This window comes from Lytechinus pictus, chromosome 5, assembly GCF_037042905.1.
Source record: "Lytechinus pictus isolate F3 Inbred chromosome 5, Lp3.0, whole genome shotgun sequence".
NCBI lineage: Eukaryota > Metazoa > Echinodermata > Echinoidea > Temnopleuroida > Toxopneustidae > Lytechinus > Lytechinus pictus.
The window spans coordinates 2639626-2665264 of record NC_087249.1 but is presented as its reverse complement, the minus strand read 5'-3'; the positions used below and the strand labels follow the sequence as shown (position 1 = coordinate 2665264).

General features: G+C 36.5%; 1 protein-coding gene across 1 annotated transcript; it reads right to left on the bottom strand.

The window, feature by feature from the left end:
- Positions 1 to 285: 285 nt before the first annotated feature.
- LOC129262581 (la-related protein 6-like) lies at positions 286 to 8216 on the bottom strand. Its single transcript, XM_064099613.1, has one exon. It carries the CDS (start codon positions 7994 to 7996, stop codon positions 6347 to 6349), a length of 1650 nt encoding a protein of 549 aa, XP_063955683.1. The 5' UTR covers positions 7997 to 8216; the 3' UTR covers positions 286 to 6346.
- Positions 8217 to 25639: the final 17423 nt, after the last annotated feature.

Sequence of the window (25639 nt, the reverse complement as noted above, 5' to 3'; positions counted from 1 at the left end):
CATTTGACATCGTAAAAACAAGTCAATGAAATGGAAATTAGACCAACTGGTCATTAGACTAAATGAGAATTGGATCAAGTGGGAATAAGACCAAGTGTAGTGTAGACCAAACAGATTCCAGGAATTAGACCAAATTGATGGTAGACCAAATGGGTTTCGTCCATGTGGTACTGGACTATCTGAGTAATAAAATGTAGACCAATTGCTCTTAGGCAAAGTTAATATGTAGTAAAATGACAAGTATACATGTAATCACACAAAATAACTGAAAATCAAACCAAAAAATACTTTGTAGTGCCGTGTTGTCTTTTTAAAACACCAAGAACAAAAGGTTAACATATAGGTACTTTCAATAACAAGTCATTACATTTTGTCCTATTGATCGATCATAATACATGTACAACCACAATAACTTACAAAAAATGATAAAAACGTCATGCTACTTTCTATGTACACGCACTGTAATATAAAAAGTTAAGTTCGCAACATTCAAAAGAGAGGAATAAAAAGGGATGTGAACAATGATATAGGTTTACTTGTTGCTTGCTAGGATTAATAAAAACTTTAAGATTTAGAAGAAATGGAATAGACTGAGAAATATGCGTCTTAATACCACGGTATCCACTGTCCTGTACTGGACACAAAACATGCAGGATGACTACCTGTTCCACTTTAGACAGAAGTATGAGGATGTGCTTTATTGTTTAACAGATATATTTTGTGTCCATATTCATAAGGCTACCACAAGTTTAGGTGGCAAAGATTACAACCTTCATCCTAAATCCTCAGGAACGAAACAAACACAATACAAGAGAAATAGAATATTGTGTAACCATGGAAACTTCTCTTTAAACAATCACTATGTTGACATCTCATAATTTGTTTCCTTCCACAGGTTAATAATAATAGTATACACTCTACAAAAAAAAATCTTCAGTAGACTTGTCTATTGTCTCCATTCATGGACGTACATACTTGTATTAGAAATTAAAAATAAAAACAATAGAATGTGGTTGTTTTTCACAAAGATTACAGATGCTGGAATTAAAAAATTTTTTTTTGCAAATATGTCAAAGATTAATATGCATGTCACACATGATGATACATGGTCATGAATGTATGGGTTGGAGAAAGAGAGAGAGAATGAAAGGGAGAGGAGCGAGAAAGGGATGGAGGGGGGGGGGGGGCATACACCATACTATGGATAAATGCACATAATCTATCTATGATTGAAAAGAACAGGGAAAATTACCAATTGCATACTAACAATTAAAAGATAAAACGTACAAACCCTGACAAAGCTGAATAATACAATGGAGAAAAACATGTATGGAATACATTCAATGTACATCAATGAACACATTTATAATCTAAATATGAAAAGGAATCCTTTTTACAAAACAAATCATTAAAACATTTTAAAATAATTTCACATAGATTTACAGAAATATCTAGGGCATCATTCAATTTCATGTTCCATAGTTTGGAGATTAAAAAAAAATCCCTTTTCCTAAACATGATCTTCATATATGAATGTACATTTCATCACAGTTGCATTTACATTCAGGACTCTGAGACGTGAATCTCACTCTTGATCTTTTAAGTCAATAATTGTTTTTGTCCAATATCATTTTTTGTTGTTGCATTCATATATTACCTGCAGACTTTTTAAATGAATAACACCCAGCTGCAGATACCCAATATGATCAAAATCAAAGTCTAAACCAGCATTGTCAAATTCAATGAAGTTCAAGCATGACACTTTGTATCTCCATATTGCGATTTAAATGCTTTTGGAAAATTGTACAACCTCTCCTCTTAGTCCTCTAAATAAATTGCAATCATTGAATCATATACAAAGCACCAGATCTTATCTGTGATAAAATTATAATACTGAAACAATTATTATTGTGAGCTTAATATAAAAAATTATTATCACTTATAATAATTTCTTATATTAAGCTATCAGGTTATTCTCATTGATGACCTATAACACCCATTCTTGGTGTCTACTTCACTTTCATTTACCAGGGCCTGATCTTACAATCAACAAATCCAGCAAGAAAATAAAGAGTTCACATTTAGAAGAAATGCTGTAAATTTGAAAAGCAAGTACATGATTTTTTTCTGAAAGCTACATGTACAATCATACAATGTAACAACTAGGAGTCAAGACAAGTTTTACAACACCACATACATGTACTAGCAATTCATAGATTTGGCACATTTACTTACTTGAGGTGCATTCTTTTCTTATCAATTTCTAACTTCTACCAAAGTCTTTAGTGGTTTTTGATTTGCACAAATTACAGCACTTATTTATACTACTGTATACCTGTAAAAAAAAGGAAGTACTGTACTTGAAGAACCACGTCTGTACCTGAAGGAAATGTGTTATTATGAGATCTTAAAGGACAAGTTCACCCCAACAAAAAGTTGATTTGAAAAAAAAGGAGAAATATCCAACAAGCAAAACACTGAAAGTTTCATCAAAATTGGATGTAATAAGACATTTCACGAAACAATTATATGCACATCCTGGTCGGTATGCAAATTGGCACACTGATGACGTCTCCCACTCACTATTTCTTTTGTATTTTATTATATGAAATATGAAATATTCTTATTTTCTCCTCTTTGTCAAGTGAAACAAAGTTTTATTTCTCCCTGAACATGTAAAATTACCATTATTTTAACAGTTTATGGTTAAGTTAAGTTGGTCCTTTCTTGTCAAATCTGTAAAAATTGAAATATTGTATAATTCAAACAATAAAAAACAAAAGAAATAGTGAGTGATGGACATCATCGACTCTCTCATTTGCATATTGCTGAGTTGTGCATTTAACTGTTTTTTAAAATATAAGCGAAACTTAAAAATGTCATAACTTTCTTATTTTACATCCGATTTCGATGAAATTTGCAGCGTTATGTTTGTTTGATTTTTCTCTATCGACTCAAATCAACAATTATCTGGGGTGGACTTGACCTTTAAGTAGATAAAATGTAGATATAAATTGGGCAACTTCCTAAAAAACATGGACAATCAAATATACATGCACGCAGGTGTTATTCTGTACCGTACCTCAGGAACTCAGAAAACGGTCTAGATGGTCTTGTCATACAGGTTTCTTGTCACACTTTCCTTTAATTCTCTTTATCTATGCACACTTTGTTCTTTTTTTCCATTTGTCTGCTATTCTGGAAACCAGATATTGTCATATATCTCTCCAAATGGAAATTAACATGCATTCCAAGAGTGACTATTCTGTCAATGACATGCTTCGTGAAAGCGTAAATAATCATGTTGTTTGCAGGTACATGTACACCTGAAGGTTGTTTATTCTAACTTACTGTATAGTTTCAATTATTGCCCTCCTCCTGTATCAGAAAAGGACCCGGTTTCATAAATCATACTATGATTCACAAATGATGCAAAAAGTATGTACAAGAAATTTACTCTTGGCAAATCAAATGCACCATTTCTGTAGTATAGCAGTATGTACATGTACATTAACTTGTAATATACCATCAATCAATGAGACATTTTTCATGACTTGGTTGCTTTAAGCCATTCAGATTGATTTCATTTCAGTATACCTGTACATGTGTATAACAGAAAATTAACTTAAACTGTAAAATTGATACCAAACTGTACAAGTATCTGCTGCAGTCTTGGATATATACAGCAAGTGTACACAGTTCCTAGATACATGTAGCTCGAACATCAATTCAAATTGCAGAAATACATGTTTAGACAGATAAAAAGTTAGTCTCTCAATGGAATCTGCAAACAAGACTAGAATCTACATGTAGAAATAAAAACTGGGTTACTACTTACTGGGCTATATTTCCAAACATAACACTAATATAAGGTGATTTACAAGGTCTCAATTTAAGTCAATGTTGTATGTTGAACCCTTGGTTTATCATGCTAACTGGATAAGACTTGTCTTTAGAATTGATCGTTAAGGACATCACTTTAATACATATTTGTGGACTTCATGTTACATTATATAATGTAGCTCTAGATCTAGAAGTGCATCACATCAAATTGCATAGCTCTGATGGTCAGCTGTTTGACGAATGGAAACTTTTAAAAATTCCACTAAAAATCCTAAAATCACACAAAATTACACTTTGTACAGCAGAAGTAAAATATATCTGTAAACCAAACATACTTTGACGGATAATATTAATAAATATACTATGTCTATGTCACAACCATAATATCCCCTCACATAACTTTCACTTTTAACAATCTGTTGACATGGAATGATATTTTCAAAAGACAGTAAAATAGTAATTTACATGTATGACATAAATGCAGGGCTTATCAATATAAAGCAAAGCCTTCATGATTTGCAAAGATAAATAATAAAAGTACATCAAAACAAAGAGGTAAGCAAAATACATGTACGAGACTGAAAAATAATCAGAATAAATTTCGAATTTTGTAATATTAGTAAACCAATGACATAATGCATGTATTGCATAATTTCAACCAAACAATATAAAATTCTACTCTTTTCTTTCTTACATACATGTACTTAACAAGATTCATGGAAGTTATACATGTATTTGTAGACAGATATGAATTTCTCAAACTATGTTTTATTTTTGTCTCAGGTTTCTCTATAAATTTACTTTGACAACTCCATGACAATCAGACATTTACATGTACATGACTCAATGTTCATCAATAAAACAATTCATGATTTTTTTTTTCAGGTCTTAACTTTTTTGTGGATTATGATCCCCTCATGTTGATGTGCCCTTTTGGCATTCTTTAAATAAAAAATAAAAAGAAGTAAAAGTGAAAAAGATAAATAATTTTTTGCTAAAACAATTTTGGAGCCAATGATAAATGTATTGCACAAGTACATGCACATGTAAAGGTAGGCATAAAATGTAATTAATGTCAAATTGAGAATGGGAATAACATTTAGTACATTAATGTTTAATTCCTTGGCTCAGTCTAAATAATGAATACCAAATTCTTCAAAATTTTCACATCCAATGAATATTGGAAAATGCAGTACAGATGGTGCTATTGTATACAAATAATATGTTGAATAAACTAATTTGAAAGTCAGGGAATTTTACAAGGAGCTTGTAGATAAAAGCTTTAGAAAACTGCAGTAATAGTTTCTAACACTCTACTAAGCAGTCCCTGTGATAATATAAAGATTGGGAAAATAATAGCCTTTACATGTACTTTTTCAAGACGAGTGAAAATTTCAAAAACATTATACTGTTAAAATTTTATTTCAAATTCAATTTAAATCAGAACGTCAAACTGAATATATTCATTTTGATAGATATTTGATAGATTTTCTGTTACCCTCTTCCACTTTTGCAATAACTGTATGTACACAGTAAAGCACTATAAACACTGCCCTACATGTTGTACATAATATTGTATGCCTACATATATAGTTTTGACTATTATTTCCAGTTTTACAAGTGAAGCTACATGTACATGAACATTACTGTGCACATGTAGAATTGTCCATCGCATGTACATGTATGTATAATTGTTGATGTTTTGGAAACTGAAACTCATCACAGCATCCTCTTTCGAACGAACACTGTAACCTACATGTGTATGCACTTGGAAAAATACATGTACATGTAATTCCCTTTGGCTTGGAATTGAAGTTATGTCAGTATACATGTACATGTAGTACCGCAGCATATTGTGACCATATGGTGACAAAGTTGGATGTACATGTACAGTACATGCAATGAACATTATTCCATAAAACTAGTGATGTACATGTACATGTAAATGTACTTCATAAACTCTACATGCAATAACTCAAAATACCAAACAAGTCAGATGCAGAAAAGGCATTGTAAATCATTTCTATTACATGTATATGTACATGTATCTTAACTGTTTATATGTGTGCAAGGCAGTGCAGTAAACACAGACATACATGCTAAAATACATGTACATGTAGGATAGGAGTGGCTGGAAATTGAAAAAAAAGTATTGTTTTACTACAATCATTTAAGGTACATGGTCACATCCATATTTTGAGATGGAACTTTCCCAAGGTACATTGTACATGTAGTTGGAATGAATTAGAATCTTTTTCTTAGCAAGGACTTGGGCAGTTCTCTTTTCAATAAATTTAGCTACATGTACAGTACATAGAAAAAAATATCTAAACAAACATTCAAGGAAAGAGTCTGAAGACAGGCCTACACATATAAGTATGGTATATACATGTAATATAGTCTTCATACTCTCCACTGCTGATTTATATTTTTGTAAACATATATGTATATCTTATGAGTGGGTATTACTTTTTTTTCAACCCCAGGAAATCTCTAGCAAACCCTAAGGCTCATTAAGTGGTTTACCTCGACCTTTGCCCCCGTAAAAGGCAGACACACCTCCTGGGCCTTGAGGACTACGTATAATACCAGCAGCATCGGCCATCTGGCGGCGTCCAAGCATAGGGCTTCCACAGGGACTGCTACCAGCTGCTAGAGGACTCTTATCTTGGCTAGAAAGAAGCATGCGACGACGAACCCATGGACTGGAATTGCTGCTGTCTGAGTGATCACCACCACCACTGCCTCTCCTGTCATAGTTCTTACGGCTCATCTCTGGGCTGCACCTGGGGCTACCCTTAGGACTGTTGCGAACACCTGAAGCTGCAAGGGGTGACTTGCCATGTTTTCGCTGGCTACGTGGACTCCCGTGAGGACTTGGACAAGGGCTGGATTTAGGGGTGGTTGCAGGACTCAAATGATTGGGACTGCGTTGTTGTTGAATGGGAATAGGCTTGCTTGCATTTTTGTGCTCCGAAGGATTGTCAACATCTGATGAACTAGGGGTCCCAGTGACTCCACTCCCATCGCACGATAGCTCATCTAAACGGTTGCTGTTCCTTTTCTTCTTACGGCGACGTTTCTTCTTCTTGGCATCCCCATCACCATCCACTGAGGCTGCATCATCAGCTTGCTGTGTCTGAGGGGAGAGACTCTCTTTATGGGACTTGCGTTCCTTTTTCTCTTTCTGCTTTGGTCGGTTAATGAGTAGAGAAACATGTAGACCTGTGCGCCAATTATCTTCATCACTCATGATCTTAGCAGCTTTGTGGGCACTCTCTGTCTTTTCAAACTCGACCAGGGCACAAGCTTTTTTCTGGCTATATGCTGTATGTGATTCTACCTGTTTGCGCACGTCTTGGGGAATGGGGTTTCCAGGCCGGATGATACGTATAAGGGATATTTCACCACATGGCTGAAATAAGTGAGATATCTTTTCCACAGAGGGGTTTTCCATTGGCAGATTAACAGCCACTACTGTACGAGAGTTTGTGGTTTCATCATACTCGGGTAAGGGTGCCTTTCGCTTGACCTTTGTTCCTTCATTGTTAACTATCAGTTTCTCAGATTGTTGAAGACTATATCTCACAGACTTCCAGTCCTTTGACAAACCTCGTACCTTCTTGAATGAAGCGATCAATTTGATGCTGACAAAACCTTGCTTGTTTCGTCTCAAATGTTTCAATAAGAACGTATCTTTCACGATGTTGGCATCTGAAAAGTAGAATTCAACTTGTTCAACAATTTTTTGAACCAAATCTGCATCTGGAGGTTTCCAATCTTTAACATGCGACGACTCTTCATTTTGATTGTCATCCCCCGGGTCTGATTTAGCGCCATCAATTTCATCAGCATGTTGCACTCTTTCATCGCGCTCATCACTGCTCCTGCCATCAGCATGATCAGAACTGTCATCTCCGCTTTCTTCAAGACCTGAACCATCTGCCTCAGATGGTCTGGAAATGTGCACGACTGGTGGAGGGGGAATTGTTGGAGGTAGGTTCGCCCGGTCACTGCCATTTGGATTGTGGCCTGCCACGGAACGAGAACACTCATCCGATTTGAGTACGTGGGACTGGATGGTCCCACCTGCTGGATTGGTGTGGCCCGGAGTGCCGTTTTCCATCTTTTCGATCAATTCTACTTGACTCATCTTCGACTAGAAGGTCGGCTACAATCTCCCAAACGAGATGATTTCAGTCTTATTTGCCGTTATTGAGATCAAACGCCAGAAAAACGCACAAGATGTTAACGGGCCACACGGAACGTGCACAGGGAATACACGCCACCGCTCAAGTATTTATATCGCATGCAAGGTCGCTATGCTATTGCATAATGCATGCATTAAGTACCGGTAGCGCGCGTACCGGTACGGTGTGTTTTAGCACTTTGGTTTTATGGACACACCGGTTGCGTGGGGTGTCTGCGTCTTTGGGTTTAAATCATAGAGATGCGTTATTAGTATATATCTCTATGGTTAATATACTGATTGTGTTATGGTCATTTTCCGCCCGGACCAATTTCACCATCCGAAATACCCGGGCCGAAATACCGCGATGAGTGGCTTAAGGCTCGAATCTCGAACCTCTGCATCAATCCGACAATCCAATGTTGGTTGAACGAGCGAAGCGAGTGAGCAAAAGGTCCAGTTATCTATTTATCATTTATTTATTCATTTATTTATTCATTCATTTATTAAAAAAAAAAATAATAATAAGAAGGGGGAGAATCAGAGGAGAAGCTGTATAGGGAAAACGTCTATCAAGGTCATATAATCAGGAGCAAAGGTTATGAGATCAGAAAGCCTATAATAAGGAGAATCGATCTGTTCAAACCGATGGAATAAAGCCACATAAACCGCCGGACTACAGTACCCAGGACCAAAATCCAGTTAAAACCAATTAGGGCAAAACCAATTGAAACCAGTTGGCCAACTGGTTTCAATAGGGAAATTGGAACAACTGGTTCCAATTGAAAACCAGTTGCCAATTGGTTCCAGTTAAAAACCAATTGAAAACCAGTTGCCAATTGGTTCCAGTTAAAACCAATTGGGCAACTGGAACCAGTTGGCAATTGTTGTCAATTGGTTCCAGTTGTTCCAATTTCCCTATTAAAACCAATTGAATCCAATTGGAGGCAACTGGTTTCAATTGGTTCCAGTTGAAACCAATTGGAGGCAACTGGTTTCAACTGGAACCAGTTGAAACCAATTGGTTTCCAACTGGATCCAATTGGAACTTCCAGTTGGAACGAACTTAATTAGTTACAAATTAATTAGCATTTGCAGTAACTATTTCTCATGCCAACACAGAAGCAGTGTTATATGTCTATTAATACCAATGTAAAGGGCATTGATAAAATACAGACTTTCATGTATATATATTTATATGGAAGATCTTCAAATATATGTACTTTTATTTGATGTAATTTGGTAACAGTTAGTGGTGTACTAATTATCCTTTAATCTGTTTTAATTATAATCTATAACATTTATGAACATGGTTTTCACTGCTAAGTATTCTAAATACTAATCTTTAAAAAGTGTGGTACTTGAAATTGTAAAGAATTAAATAGATACATTGTTAATGATGATTAATCTCATAAAACATTAATCTGTGCACACTGGCAAATAATATGCAAATTAACTGGTTTCAATTGGATCCAGTTGGGTAACTGGAAAATTTCCAATTGGAAACCAATTGGAAATAATTTCCAGTTACCCAACTGGTTCCAATTAGAATTCATTTCCAGTTACCCATCTTTCCAGTTAGAAGTCATCTCAGTTACCCAATTGGTACCAGTTAGGATTTCCAGTTACACAACTGAATGGTTCAAGTTAGGATTTCCAGTTACCCAACTGGTTCCAGTTAGAAATCATTTCCAGTTGGAAGTCATTTCCAGTTACCCAACTGGTTCCAGTTAGGATTTCCAGTTGCCCAACTGGTTCCAGTTAGAAATCATTTCCAATTGGAAGTCATTTCCAGTTACCCAACTGGTTCCAGTTAGGATTTCCAGTTGCCCAACTGGTTCCAGTTGGGATTTCCAGTTACTCAACTGGTTCCAGTAAGAAATCATTTCCAATTGGAAGTCATTTCCAGTTACCCAACTGGTTCCAGTTAGGATTTCCAGTTGCCCAACTGGTTCCAGTTGGGATTTCCAGTTACTCAACTGGTTCCAGTTAGAAATCATTTCCAGTTGGAAGTCATTTCCAGTTACCCAACTGGTTCCAGTTAGGATTTCCAGTTGCCCAACTGGTTCCAGTTAGAAATCATTTCCAATTGGAAGTCATTTCCAGTTACCCAACTGGTTCCAGTTAGGATTTCCAGTTGCCCAACTGGTTCCAGTTGGGATTTCCAGTTACTCAACTGGTTCCAGTAAGAAATCATTTCCAATTGGAAGTCATTTCCAGTTACCCAACTGGTTCCAGTTAGGATTTCCAGTTGCCCAACTGGTTCCAGTTGGGATTTCCAGTTACTCAACTGGTTCCAGTTAGAAATCATTCCCAATTGGAAGTCATTTCCAGTTACCCAACTGGTTCCAGTTAGGATTTCCAGTTGCCCAACTGGTTTCAATTGGTTTCAACTGGAAATTGTTAAATTCCAGTTAAAACCAATTGAAACCAGTTGAAACCAATTGAAACCAATTGAAACCAGTTGGAAATCCAACTGGTTTCAATTGGATTTTGGTCCTGGGTATGTAATTACTTATATGCGTAGAAAGATAAAAGAAGAAAGAGGCGAAGAATGTGGATATCGGACAGGGGCCCGCGGAAACGGGGGGGGGGGGGGTTCAGCCCCCACTTTTTTCCAAAACTGTGTACCAAAACGTAAACTGACCATCTGATCGCGATTTTTGCATGGTCAGCCCGCTCCCCCCCCCTTTCGGCTCAGCCCCCACCCCATTTTCAAAGCCGTTCCGCGGCCCCTGTCAAACTGAAACAGTAGGTCTATAAAGAATTACAGACAAGTATGATATACAGTACACAGATTATATGGCACTAGCTTGTGATTTTTAGAATAAAGAAAAATGGACTTGTTATAACAGATAATGAAAAATATAGCTATTTGTTTCAGGAAAGCATTGGGTTCAATTTGATAGATCTATATAATACCTGGGATATAATATTAATAATCAAGGAAATGCACAAAAAAGGCAATGGAATGTTTTGAAATGCGACATTTTTCAAAGATAAGGGCATTTGTATTATCATATTGGGCGATTCCATGCTAGAAAAATCAGCCATTTTCACAACATTTTAGACATGCAAAAAAAAACTGACAACCAACAAAAATATGTCGTCCATAGTTGAATTAGAGCTTAAAATGTTGCGTGTCGTACGGGACATTAATTTGTGCGTCCCGTACGACACACAACATTTTCACATATAATTTACCCATAATCAATTTTTTTGTGTTGGTTATTAGTTTTTCACATGACTACCCACTATAGCTTTATCATTGACAAAAATAATATTGTATTGCTCAAGCATTCGGCTAGGAAACTAGAAATTGTTGTCAAAATGTCCCGTAGTATGGAATCGCCCTTTTGTGTCTTCCGCGTATGCTCACACCACTGGCGCAAATCCCGGGGGGGGGGGGGGGATGGGGGGATATATCCCCCCCCACTATTCGAGGAGGGGGGGGGGGATGGCCTGTACAAACATCCCCCCCCACTTTTTACGAAAGAAATGAAAAAAAAATCACAAGAGATAATTGTTTTATTGGTAAAAATTCTTCCAAAAAACCCGCTTAACAAATAAAATAATATTATTGAATCATAAAATGCAAATAAAGAGCCAGTTCACCATTTCCAAACGAAATACTTATGTCCTTATTATAACATTGAAGAGAATCCCCCGTTTCTTCCAATTCATCAATGTTGGGGTCTTTGGGAAGGGATTAAGATGGAATGTCAATTTTTTTTAATGTAATCTCTAATAAAACCATTAAACCATCATGGGGTAAAAAAGATAATAATATTGGAGGGGTATTTGCCATATGGACATACAGTGGCGTAACTACGGGGGACATGGGGGGCACATCCCCCCCCCCCCCCCCATCGGTTGACCCCCCCAAAAAACAGGGAAAGGGGGAAAAGGAGAAAAGAGGGAGAAAGGAAGAGAAACGTAGTGGGAAAGAAGAAAATATTATTCATTATAATGTTTTATTATATTACAATCATGTTAAGTTACATTACATAAGAAACATTTTTATCATAACTTTATGAAACATAATTTGCCCAGGGCCTACGTCTTCATTGTTTCTGGTGCTCGCATTGTCTGTTTAACGAGGTATATAATTCTGTTGTACTAAAACATCCCCTCCAGTTTCAAGTCAATATAAACCAAATATATTTCCTAGCACTTGAGTTATCATTGTTTTATGTAGTGACATATGCTTCTTTTTCATGACTCAAAAGTGATTGCCCCATGTTAAGGTCTTCGTATATATGAAACATTTCCTGTCCGTGATTACGTTCGCATTTATTTAGTGGATTGGTGAGATATGTCTGCTCCTCATGAATTCCTAAAATCAGTCCTTAAAATGTCCCTTCTTCTGATCTGAATATCAAAAATTTTCAGCTCGCGCTTCGCGCTCGCATCATTTGGTTAATGAAATACGTATGGTCCTAGTTAATTCCTACAAAGAAACCTTAGAATGCCCCACTTCAGGTCTGAATTATCTAAGTTTTCAGCTCGCGCTTTGCGCTCGCATTGTTAAGCGAGACAGGTACCTATCATGATTACACACATTTGATTATAATGTCCCTTTTTAGGTGTGAATATAACAAAATTTCAGCTTGCGCTTCGCGCTCGCATTATTTGATCAGTGAGATACATATCCGTTTAATGACATTGTCCTTAAAATGTCTCTATTAGGTCACTCACTCAGTCATTCAAAAATTTTGCTTGTGCCCCCCCCCCCATGCCGTGACCCACGGTACGCCACTGTGGACATATCAATGACAATTCCTTGCATATCTATAAAAACATGATTGCAAAAAAAATGCCAAAATATTTCAGTCATCCCCCCACCCATCAACACGTGTGAGCCTCAAACAAACAGCACGCTCTGCTAAAATTGTTAAACTAAAATAGGTCAACCTGTGGCGACCGGGGGCGACCGCACATGCAGAAGCGTTGTTAGCGTAACAGAACGCCAACATTAGGGCCAGTCACACCTTTCACGGGTGACCACCGCCTTGACGCATTGTTTTCACTAAACCCCGTCACACTAGAGGCGGAATGAGCCGGAATGCCGTCGGAATGAAAATTCTTGGTACATTCCTGGATATTAGAAGCGCATTCTAAAAATTCTGACTGCATTCTGAGTGCATTCCAGACATTCGGTTCCATTCTTGTGACCGGCCCGAATGTTTTGCTCCCGGGGGGGGCACTCGACCAAAAAAGTGGTAGGGGTGTGCCGCGGGCGAGGCAAAAAACGGGGGCCTTGGAGCGGGCTTATTGTAAAAAGGAGGGTCCTCGGAACGGGCTTCGGAACTACAAATGTTTGTGAAAACGGGGGTCCTCGGAACGGATCTCCGTATCTCTGTGAGTGCGTATGCATCCCTATGGAACGGGCAATCGTGCATGACGCAGCTAGCGCGGCCTCCATCGGGTGCGCTCGCGCTTAGGCGATGGTCGAAAAGCGCTCTACGGCCGCTTTTCACAAAAATTGCAGCTCCTTGTAACAGATCAATGCGACCGGAACGGCGTAACGAAAAATATGCGAAGCTTTGGAACGGATTTCTTTCTTCTTTTTTCTCGATAAGAAGGAAATGCTATGCCTTGGAGCGGCTTTCTTTGTTCTTTTTCTCAAAAAGACAAAAATGCTATGCCTTGGAACGGAAATTTGAGTGTAAAAATGGGGGTCCCCTCCGCGGCACATACCCACTATGCATTACATACTGAGTGCCCCCCCCCCCCCGGGGTTTTGCTCATGTTCAAAACTTTCGAAGTGCATTCGAAGTGGAGAAATATCGAACGACATTCGAAGTGCATTCTGACTGCTCTCTGACTGCATTCTAAATATTCTTGCTGCATTCTAACAGCATTCTTAATATTCTTCCTGTGTTCCGACTGTATTCGAGCTGCATTCGACAGTCAATACACCCGGAATGTGCAAGAATCATTCGAGGCGGGATCAAAGGACGTTCTAAGTATTCGAACGACATTTTTGCAAAAGTAGTGAAAATTTCAAATTTCCTCCCGAATGTGGCACGAATTTTGAAAGTTCTTCATTCCGGCTGGTTCTGCTCGATTCCTGCTGATTCCGATTAAGTGTGACGGGGGTATTATACAGAGCACTATAGGCCTACCGGTATCGATAAACTCACAGAAGCTTAGTCGAATTCCTAATAATCTAACGATAAAAGGCTTAGCAGATGCTAACAGTGGCGCTAATCTAATGTTAATGCAAATCACAATGTCAAGGGCACCAATAGTGACGATGTTAGTGAATAATTTCTCTCTTTAAAACTTGTCTCCCTTTCTTATACCAAGTAATTTAAAATATAACTCGACCGAATTAAAGGGGTATTCTGGGCCCAACAATATATGAATAAATTGTAATATTAGATGAGCAAATTGCTGAAAATTTCATCAAAATCTGACAAAAATTAACAAAATTCTTGAATATTAAAAGTTAAACACTGTATTTTGCAACTGATATTACTGAGCAGCATGTGGCCATGAATATGCAATAAATGGAACGATAATGCCATATCCTCTAGCTCTTTCCCCCTTTTCTGATTTTATTGAAATGAACTCGTAATTGTCTCAAATGTATATGTATGTCGCCCGAGTAACAAAATGATGATCTTTGAAGCAATATTATGTGTGGACAAAATTTAAATAAACCTAATTTTGTATGATACAACAGACCCTCAATGCATATTCCTAAAGACATGAATATAAATTTCACCGAAATAGGGCCTAATGCAAAATTTTAAGATACCATATTTGTTTGTATTCATTTCCAATTTTTATCCATTTGTTAGTGTTTTGTTTGTCTCACTTTACTGTTCAAACCGTATTATTTTCTTCAGCCTGGAGTACCCCTTTAGGAATAGGTATATAGCGGGGGATGTTGATTACTGCCAAGATGTATGATCCTTTTCAAAGATTTTTTTTCTTCCAAGATATATCATTTATTTAGGTGTTTGAAGACATTTTTATGAATAGACCCTACATTAGAAAGAAGAACAATAGCTGATGAAATTTATCGCATGGTAACCATCATTGGCAAATACTCTACCATGAGCATGATGAGTGAAGTCTGTGAAGAGCATTTTCAAACAAAAGAAACTGATGAAAAGTGGGATTGCATTTTTTTTGTACAGAATCTCCATCGTAATATCATGATAGACAATTTTTTTGATCTTTTTAAAGCTTATTCGATATTTTTAAAATTAATTAGTAAATATATATTTACTACCTGCTGCCATTTCGTGTTTAAAATGTAAAAATAATTCAATTTTGTAGGCCTATATGATAATGAACTACATTCCTTTACCCTTTCCTAGACAAGATTTTAAACTTGTAGGAAGTGCAAAATAATCATAACTAAATCTAAAATAAATCTAGATCACTACCATGACTACGCACAAATGATAGATTTTGCCTAACTCTAATCCCCTAACAACAGCTTTCTCTGCCTTCTGTGCGGTAATGTTGTTAGGAGCTGATTTGTTAATGGATAATACTATACAGATTGTGATGTCAAGTGTTGATCTCAGATGTAAATATTAATGCATTACAGCCATCGCGGCGAGATTACCGGTTGTAACAGGGCCCTTAATTTGTTAGCGCAGTGTTAGTGAAATGTTACGCTAACAGCGTTTCTATGCGGCCGATACTGCTCTAGCTGGACATTCCATGCGGCTTTTTATAACATTTAAAATCTACCTGGACATTTTGAACCGCCTATTTTTTACTCATCAACATGGATATATCAACCAACCGCTGATGATTAGTTCCAGACAATGGATATTTGACCTGGAAAACAAGTGTATATGTATATAGAAATGGTAACCATAGTAATCATGGACGCCAAGGCTGTAGTTACCATTGCTTTTGTTATTGAACAGCCAGTTTGTAACCTTCATATTTATTGACCTCCTACAAAGATACACAAAGCGGCCATTGGTGGACTCACTGTGTAGGCTTTTCAAGTGCCACCTGGAAAAAGATTCTGGCTACTTTGCTATTAACAGGTAAGCATTATCCTATCTCGACCTATAGGGCTCTGTGATCTATATACCTCTATTTCGATTATCTTATTAATTACCGCTATTCGTCTGTATCATATTTTAATTCAAATGTTAATTATGTCGGTCGGTATCTCCATGGTTCGATCAGTCTGTCTAGGTTTATGATGTCCAGAGTTAGTGTGTATCAACCCCGGGGACCACTTCTATTGACGAGTGGATACCATGGGTGACCCCCTCAAAAATAACAAAACGTAAAAGGGATCTCTTTTTTCAAAATAGGGCACGTTACGTAATAAGGGTGTCAAATAAAACACTAAAATAATGGGGGAAAAAATGTATATATTTGCGAGGGTAGCTCGGGGGGGGGGGGGGGCAGTAAAATGTATTGCTGTACACGAGCGTGACCAAATCATTTTCAAACACCCCCTAAACGATTTTTTTCTCTATATGCAAAATAACCCCCTAAACAAGTTTTTCGCGGGCTTTATTTACACATTTTGACTCTTAAACAAGTTGTTGCCAAAATACGACCCCGGGGAAAAAACATACCCTACACACGTTTGGCTAGATCTAATCTTAAAAAAAAAACTTATGAAAAAAAGACATAGGCCTACCCTAAATACGTTTAACCCCGCGATTGACCATTGTCCAGTTTTTAAAAACCACCCCTTTTCTCGAAAATCGGTGTTGATACCCATAACGAGTGCGCGCGCGACCCGCGTCCAAAACTGAAAAAACAACTTCAAGGACGTTCCACAGTTAAAATGAAGTCCATGTCATTTTCGCCAAAATTTGCAGAGAGTTACTTTGGTATCTATGCATTATGAAAATGCAAAAAATAATAATGTAGATTCAATTGTGCTTATCATTTTTTCTACGAGACTTCAAAGTCGCCGTATTTGAATGATATGAAATGTTGCGCAATCAAGAGAATTATTGTGCCTCTCTTAGACCCGACGAATTCACCAAATGAGTTTAAATCATCTCTACTCTGTAGATATCGCATCAAACTTCATCAAACTTTTAGGATACGTAACTAAGTGGATTATTGTGGATACCAAATTAGGAAAATGTCTAGTAATTGGCAAAACTATATCTCTTTGGAGTCAGCAGCGCCCTCGATCATTTGACAAGAATGGTGCATAAACTTCCAAAAAACAAATCTTCAAAAGACATGAATGTACTCGAAAATTAAAAAAGTATAGTTTAAGCTGCACTTTATTCAAAATCCATGTAATTTTCATCAAATTCGGAAAAAATTGTAGAGGAATGCATTGCAAAGGAGTAGGGAAGTAAAAAAATATGGGGTCCATGTACTCGTGTTTAAACTATCAGTGTCCAAAGTACCCGGCCAAAGTATTGCGAGTTGGCTTGAAACCAAAATGCGCCGAAAACGTGCAATAGTCTACTACCGTCTAAAATGTATAAAATGCGAATGGTTCCGTAGTTCTGCTCTCAAACATTCAAAATCCATGTCATTATGATAATGGTATTTTATTTCAAGACTGTTCGCAGCACGAGCTGAATTGTACAAAATTTTTACATAAAAAAAAAACAATTTAAAACATAACTACAGTAATACGTAATTAAAAGAAGTATCAAATAGTATTATACAAAATATACAAAGCTTGAAGAAATATAGCATCATTAATACTTTGGGGGTTAATATGAATCAACAGAATATTTTCAACTGACTGTAAAGACTATATTATTTTGAAACTTCTGCAATTACTTATTAAGTAATTGCAGAAGTTTCAAAATTTGCTTAAAAGATAGTATACGAGAAAGTTGAAGGGAAGGATTTATGATGTAAGGGGCAAAAAGAAAAACAAAGAAGGGAGAAAAAAAAAGGGAAAGAAGAGATAGAGAAAAAAAGAAAGAAAGGGAGGGAGGGAGGGAGGGAGGGAGGGAGAAAGAAAGAAAGAAAGAAAGAAAGAAAGAAAGAAAGAAAGAAAGAAAGAAAGAAAGAAAGAAAGAAAGAAAGAAAGAAAGAAAGAAAGAAAGAAAGAAAGAAAGAAAGAAAGAAAGAAAGAAAGAAAGAAAGAAAGAAAGAAAGAAAGAAAGAAAGAAAGAAAGAAAGAAAGAAAGAAAGAAAGAAAAGAAGGAAGGAAGGAAAAAAGAGGGAGAGAGATAGAAAGAGGAAAACAAAATGAAAATAAAAGAAAACCAAAAGGAAGGAGAAAATCAGAGAGAGAAGAGAATGGGGTAGACGATGTTTTGAACAGGTAAACCTGTGTGTCGGTATAATTAAAGATGCGGATTCTGAGATGTTAGAAAAAATGATAAATTGTCTGCATGTTATACGCAATCGCATGCTGTTGGACTGACGTCTGTCGGGAAAATGACAAACTGTCGGGTCACGCAGGGCTGTTCCAACTGCTCCATGTACCTTGTTCTTGGCCGGTTTTTAGTTCCATTATCTTTGTCAAATGTGAAATGAATGTCAAATTGCATCGTCATTAAATTGTGATTTTCCCCAATGCGAACGGTGGGAGCTCTCTGTACCGTTTTAAGATCTAAATCTCAATTTTTTCAGCTCGAGCTTCGCGCTCGCATCATTTATTTAGTGAGATCCATGTCCTCTCCAAAATTTTCCTTCATATTGGAAAGTGCTTTAAATGTTCCTTTCGGGTCACTATATACAAAATTTCAGCTCGTGCGATACCCATTCTTTTCTTAATTACAAACAAGTGGAATGCCTCTGGCCGTCTCACCTGCATCACGCGATTCAATATAGCAGCAGTGCTGATTTTGAAAACTACTATAACTCGCACAAGATGTTCAGTGATACTTGGTTACTCTTATTTCCACGTTTTATGAACTAGACCCATACACTTATAGAGATATGATGGTAATTCAACAAATACCCCCAACGTGGCCAAAGTTCATTGACCTTACATGACCTTTGACCTTGATCATGTGACCTGAAACTCGCACAGGATGTTCAGTGATACTTGATTACTCTTATGTCCAAGTTTCAAGAGAAAGATCCATCAACTTTCCAAGTTATGATGGTAATTCAACAGATACCCCCATTATGGCCAAAGTTCATTGACCTTTGACCTTGGTCATGTGACCTAAAATGCGCAAAGGATGTTCAGTGATACTTCATTACTCTTATGTCCAAGTTTTATGAACTAGACCAACACACTTTCAAAGTTATGGCAGTAATTCAACAAATACCCCAATTTGACCAAAGTTCATTGACCCTAAATGACCTTTGACCTTGATCATGTGACCTGAAACTTGCACAGGATGTTCAGTAATACTTGATTACTATTATGTCCAAGTTTCATGAATCAGATCCATAAACTTTTAAAGTTATGATGGTAAATCTACAGATACCCCCAATTCGGCCAAAGTTCATTGACCCTAAATGACCATTGACCTTGGTCATGTGACGTGAAACTCATGCAGGATGTTCAGTGATACTTGATTAACCTTATGTATAAGTTTCATGAACTAGGTCCATATATTTTCTAAGTTATGATGACATTTCAAAAACTTAACCTTAGGTTAAGATTTTGATGTTGATTCCCCCAACATGGTCTAAGTTCATTGACCCTAAATGACCATTGACCATGGTCATGTGACATGAAACTCAGGCAGGATGTTCAGTAATACTTGATTAACCTTATGGCCAAGTTTCATGAACTAGGTCCATATACTTTCTAAGTTATGCTGTCATTTCAAAAACTTAACCTCAGGTTAAGATTTGGTGTTGACGCCGCCGCCGCCGCCGCCGCCGCCGCCGTCGGAAAAGCGGCGCCTATAGTCTCACTCTGCTATGCAGGTGAGACAAAAACTGCATGGAATGCCGGATTTTAAGTCTAAATCTAAAAAAAAACCAACAACAACAATAACCCCAGCTCGCGCATCGCGCTCTTTTTTGTGTGTTATTTTTTACGGCTTTTCAGTCAAATTTGACTGTTTAAGCTCGCATTACTTGTTTGATTAGATACCCGTCGTGTTCATGATTGCAAAAAAAATTTACAATGTCCAATTTCCAGGTCGCGCTTCGCGCTCGCAAGAGTTATTTAGTTCTATGACCACCCTCTTCACGGTTACTCTCAGCTCGCTTGTTTACTGTGTTCTTTATTAAAAAAAAAAAACGTGCTTAATCGTCCTTATTCATGAGTCACAGCAAACGGTCATTAATAGGTGTGGTTTTTTTCAAATCGGTTAATTAAAGCTTTCAGCTCGCACTCGTATGTGTTGCTAAATAATTTACGCATAATATTGATAATTACAACAAGTGTTTTGAATGTCCAAATTTCAGATCTTAAAAGAAAAAGTTTTCAGCTCGCGCTTCCCGCTCGCATCAATTGCTTAGTTCTTTGCACACCCTCTTCATGATTACATTTCTTCGAATGATCTGTTTTAGTTCTAATCTTCAAACATTCAACTCGTGCTTCGCTTCTTTACTGGGTTCTTTATTGAAAACTTGCTTAACCAGTCAAGTTCAGGTCGAATATCTCAAGATTTTATCCACTCTTGCTTCGAGCTCGCTCTATTTTATTGGTGAGAAATGTATCCTATTCATGAGTCACTGCAAACAGTCCCTTTCCAGATCAGTTCATGAAAAGTTTCAGTTGATTTAAGATTCAGAATCTTGAGTTTCTGGTCGCGCTCGCATCCATTGTTTGGTTAATACATCCATCCTCTTTTTTCAAAGGATGTTTTATTGTATTCTCTCAAATCAAAATACACATTCACATTCACATTCACATTCCATAAACAAGTTGTACAAATTATTTGAAACATGATTATAAATTATACAATAAATCCATATCCCATATAATTATACAAATTATACCCTTTAAAGATACTGGAAATTAATACTGATGCTTTTCAGCAATTACAAAATGAAATATTAATAAGAAGTATTAAATGACAAGAGAGAAAAAAGCAATGATAAAAAGATAATGTTCTACTTCCCCCCCCCCGTCCAAAGGAAAATTAACATTTTAAGCAGCTTTTGTCTAACTAAACGATTCATGCGAGCGCGAAGCGCTCTTCATAGTTACAATCAATTGTTCAGGTATAAAAATAAAAAAAAATCAGGTCGTGCTTCGCTCTTGCATTTTTGAATTGGTAAGATCTGTGTTCTATTCATGGATCGTTCTTAACAGGTCTTTTCACAGGCCAGTATATTAAAAATTTCAGCTCGCGCTTCGAGCTCGCATGGATCGTTTATACCTCGGTCACATTTGCTCTACGGCGGTCATACGGCGAGTCGAAAACAGCCGTTTTATATTCATTTTTATTCAAACCGCCTCTATATATCTGGTACAACAATTTATAAAACGGCTGTTTTCGACTCGACATACGTCCGCCGTAAAGGAAATGTAGCCGAGGTATTAGTTAGACAAAAGCTGCTCAAAATGTTAATTTCCAGGTCTAAATATAATGAGCTCACGCTTCGCGCTCGCATGGTAATTCATTTTCAGGCCACATGAAATTTACCAAAATGCTGTTGATGGTTGGGGACATGTGAGGATGTTTTGATTTCGCAGACCCAGCTGAACCAAAATGTGCCGTAACAGGCGACAGAAATAGAGAATGTATATTAATTTACCAAAATGTGTAACAGACAACAGAAATAAAGAATGTTTAATAGTTTACCAAAATTTGCCGTAACAGACGACAGAAATAGAAAATGTATAATATGAAAATTTTTTGTCTTCTGCAAAGAGAAGCAGTATTGCCTATAGCCTAACCGGGGAAAATTTTGAGTTCAGTTTTTTTTTCTTTATAAAAAATAAAACAGGGGCGCTGAAAAAAGAGCGCATGATTTTTCAATTAGTAAATAGATAGAAAGAGAGAGAGAGAGAGATAGAGGGGGGGGGGGGAGAGAAAAAATAAACAGGGATAAAAGCGAAGAAAGAAGAAAATTTAGGCATAAAAATCATGCGAAAAAGCTAAGCATCCAAGCTTTACAAAATGTACATGTATATATATGGTCTTTAAACTAAAGCCTGTATAAAGACTTATTCTCATTCATTAAATTCACCTTCAAGGAGGGGGTGGGAGGGAGGGGGTGGGGGAACGCGAAATCCTCTAGATATAGTATATATATTACTCCCATTACTTTCACTTTTGTGTTCCTGCGGCTCCTTCCAACATTTCCAATGCAAAACCATGCACTAGATACACAACTGATTATCTGTAACTAGAAATGTGTAAAATGAAATCACTTTGATAATCTTAATTGGTGATCACAGAAAGAAAATTAGGAGAAACAAATAAGGAAACAAAACACGGAAAAAAATATATTCTTTTATAATATGAGATGTGCAAATGAAATCATTTGGATTAGTCTTAATTGGTGATTAAAGGTCAAGTCCACACCATGAAAATGCTGACTTGAATAAAATAATATAGAAAATAGAGAAAAATAAAACTAACATAGTGCTGAAAATTTCATCAAAATCGGATGTAAAGTATAAGAAAGTTATGACATTTTAAAGTTTCGCTTATTTTTCACAAAACAGTGATATGCACAACTAGGTGACTCAGTCGATTTTGTCCATCACTCAGTATTTATTTGTTTTTTATTGTTTGAATTATGCAATATTTCATTTTTTATAGATTTGACAATAAGGACCAACTTGACTGAACCATATAGCATTAACAAAATGCTAATTCCACATGTTCAGGGAGGAATTAATCGTTGTATCACTTGACAATGAGGAGAAAATTAGAATATTTCATATTTCATATAATAAAATACAAAAGAAATAGTGAGTGGATGATGTCATAGTCTCCTCATTTGCATACCAGCCATATAATTGCTTTGTGAAATCAAGCGAAACTTTAAAATGTCATAACTTTCTTATTTTACATCCGATTTTGATGAAATTTTCAGTGTTATGCTTGTTGGATTTTTCTCTTTTTATTCAAATCAACTTTTTGTTGGGGTGGACTTGTCCTTTAAGGAAAGAAGGATGATAAAGAATAGGTCGGAAACAAAACTAGGAAACCAAATGAGGAAGCAATGCATTCTTTTATGGTAAATGAAAGGACAATCTCTTCTGTGAAATGTAGGCCTATATATTACTATCAAAATAGCCATCCTTTTTTATGTCAATGACAGAAAATTAGGAGACTAAAATAAGGAACAAAAATTGATAGAGAAATAACTTATTCTGTGGTGTAAGACAATGGGACTAACTAGAGTTTTATCTAGCAGATAAGTAATATATTTACTTTCAGCATGTTCAGTATCATAGAGGCAGATGAATTCAGGAACAAATTATCTTCTTAGCTGCACTCAATCACAAAACATTTACAATTAATGAATTACAAAAAGAGCAAAGGATATCCAATTCCAGTTTTGATAGTTTAGGTTAGTATTTTACATTGATGGAAAGATAATAAGGATATGAATGCTGTTTTGCTTTGTTCAGATCACTGCTAATGGAATTAAGGTTGTTTGGGACAAAAAAAAATCGGTAGAAACAAGTTTCTAAAATAAGATAAAGGAGGGCTGTTGTCAAAAATGTGAATATTGTTTAGATCTCTGACCAATAAGATCTTTCTTTGTAGTTTTATCATAGCAAAGTTCAGCAGAAATTAAGCTAGCACGCAGGCTTTGCTCCCCTGCTCACAGAGTGGGTGGTTGATAAATAATTTAGAATTTTCAAATTAAAAGAATTTGTAAAAAAAAGTCCACTTAGATATTAGATAAACGATGCTTAATGAAATAATTTGAACTACGCCCTTTTCATGCCTAGTTAGTATTTTGCTTCACCAGAATATATGATAGGGGCAGCAAAATAAGCTCATTTTTCTTGTCTGATTAAGAATGACTGAAATTTCATGGTCAAAAACTGCCATCATTTTGGGTTCATCAGATCACTCATGATTGGTCGAGGAACGTTTCAGGAGGCAATTGCCCCATGCAAAAGACCCCTATTTATACGATAGTGATTTTTTTTACACAATTCATAATAACCCTCATATTTGAAACGATCCTTTCTGCTTGTTCTGACGAAATACTGAGTTTACTCTTCTTCAGATATTGATGTCGGTTCTTTCACGGAAGTGAACGTAGTGACAAAGCAAAAGAATCGAACAAAATCAAGAAACGTTATACAAAGTCTCTAAATATTAGCAAATATTTTTTTTCCGTTGAGTGAGTTTTACAACTTATTCATATACGCAACGGAAAATATTTGATCGAGTTCAGTGGCGCAATGAGCCAACATTTTTGAGGGGGCCTGCACGACTAGACGTATTGGGACAAAAATTCTGAAAGTTGCGAGCGAGCGAAGCGACTGAGGAAAAATTTCAACTTTTTCAAACAAAAAATATACATAATATCATATTTGCCCCCTTTCCCTTTCATTTCCACTTTTTTTTTGGTTGTGATTTTTTTTTTTGGGGGGTCCATTGCCCCTTCCCTTAATCTGTACGCCAGTAGTCGCCTTATTGGTTTATCTATTCTTAAACTACTCTAATCTAAAATTGATAGTGAAAGAAAATTGGGATTTACATTAATTACTCTTCCTTTGCAATGCGTTCCAAAAGGATGCTATAGTTTGATGAAACGGAACCCTTTCGATGCTCTTCTGGACGTCGTAAAAAAATGTTTCATTTTTACCACTCCATTTGGCAATGATCTGTACTTCGTGAGCAATCAAACATGCATCAAGATCTTGTCAATTCCGTTTGATTATATACAACAGGAAGTCAGTAAAAACATATTCGTTTATCTAAAGTATAGAAATACAGGCCCTTCTCTAAACAAACTTTTTCATTTTTATATAAATGATTGAGGTATCATTAGGAAATGTTTTCAGGGGGTGTTTCAGAAAGCTTTTCGTACATTACACACAAATAATTCGACAGACTGGTGACCTTCTCTTGTGGGAAACGAATTACCTCGAATTGTCACTGGTGTGTATTGCTGCTCCCTCCAAAGAAAGGATCACCAGTGGTGCAATGTTATTTTTTATTTTAAATTCAGATATCACCTGTCTAACGACCTTTGTGTACTGTCTCTTCAAATCGCTTTAGTCACTCATGCGTGAAATATTCATGTCATAAGTTGCAAAAAAAAGAATCATGATGAATAAAATGGTAAAATGGCCCCAAATTTCAAGCATAATTATGTTATTCATTGATTATGATCTTATGTGTTACAAGATCGAACAAAATGGTTTTATCTTTTGTTTTGTTCTGGGACGTACAATTCACATTTCCGGTGAGATTTGGGGATATTCAAATTTTTAACTGTCCGTGATAATCGCCCTCACTCTATCTGAGTCTATCATTTATCAGAGTGATCACTTCCTCAAATACGAGCGAACGCAGCGAGCGAGTTACAAGTTGTGGGATTTTTTAAATATAACATGATGATAGAGCCATCTGGATAATCGCTCCTGACTGGATTCTGTATTATTCAAAATTCTGTATCATTCAAGTAATATAAGACTGCGGAAAAAATAAAAAGCCTGCAAAATCTTTATAGTACCGGGGAAACCCGGTCGGATGACGATTTGTTTTTCTTCATTAAAAAAAGAAAGGAGGGGGGCATGAGTCACTTTGCCCCTGCCCCCCTCAGGTCCGCGGATAGGCCTAC

Coding starts and splice junctions, on each gene's coding strand:
- LOC129262581 (XM_064099613.1), bottom strand. CDS start 7,996: ATGAGTCAAGTAGAATTGATCGAAAAGATGGAAAACGGCACTCCGGGC.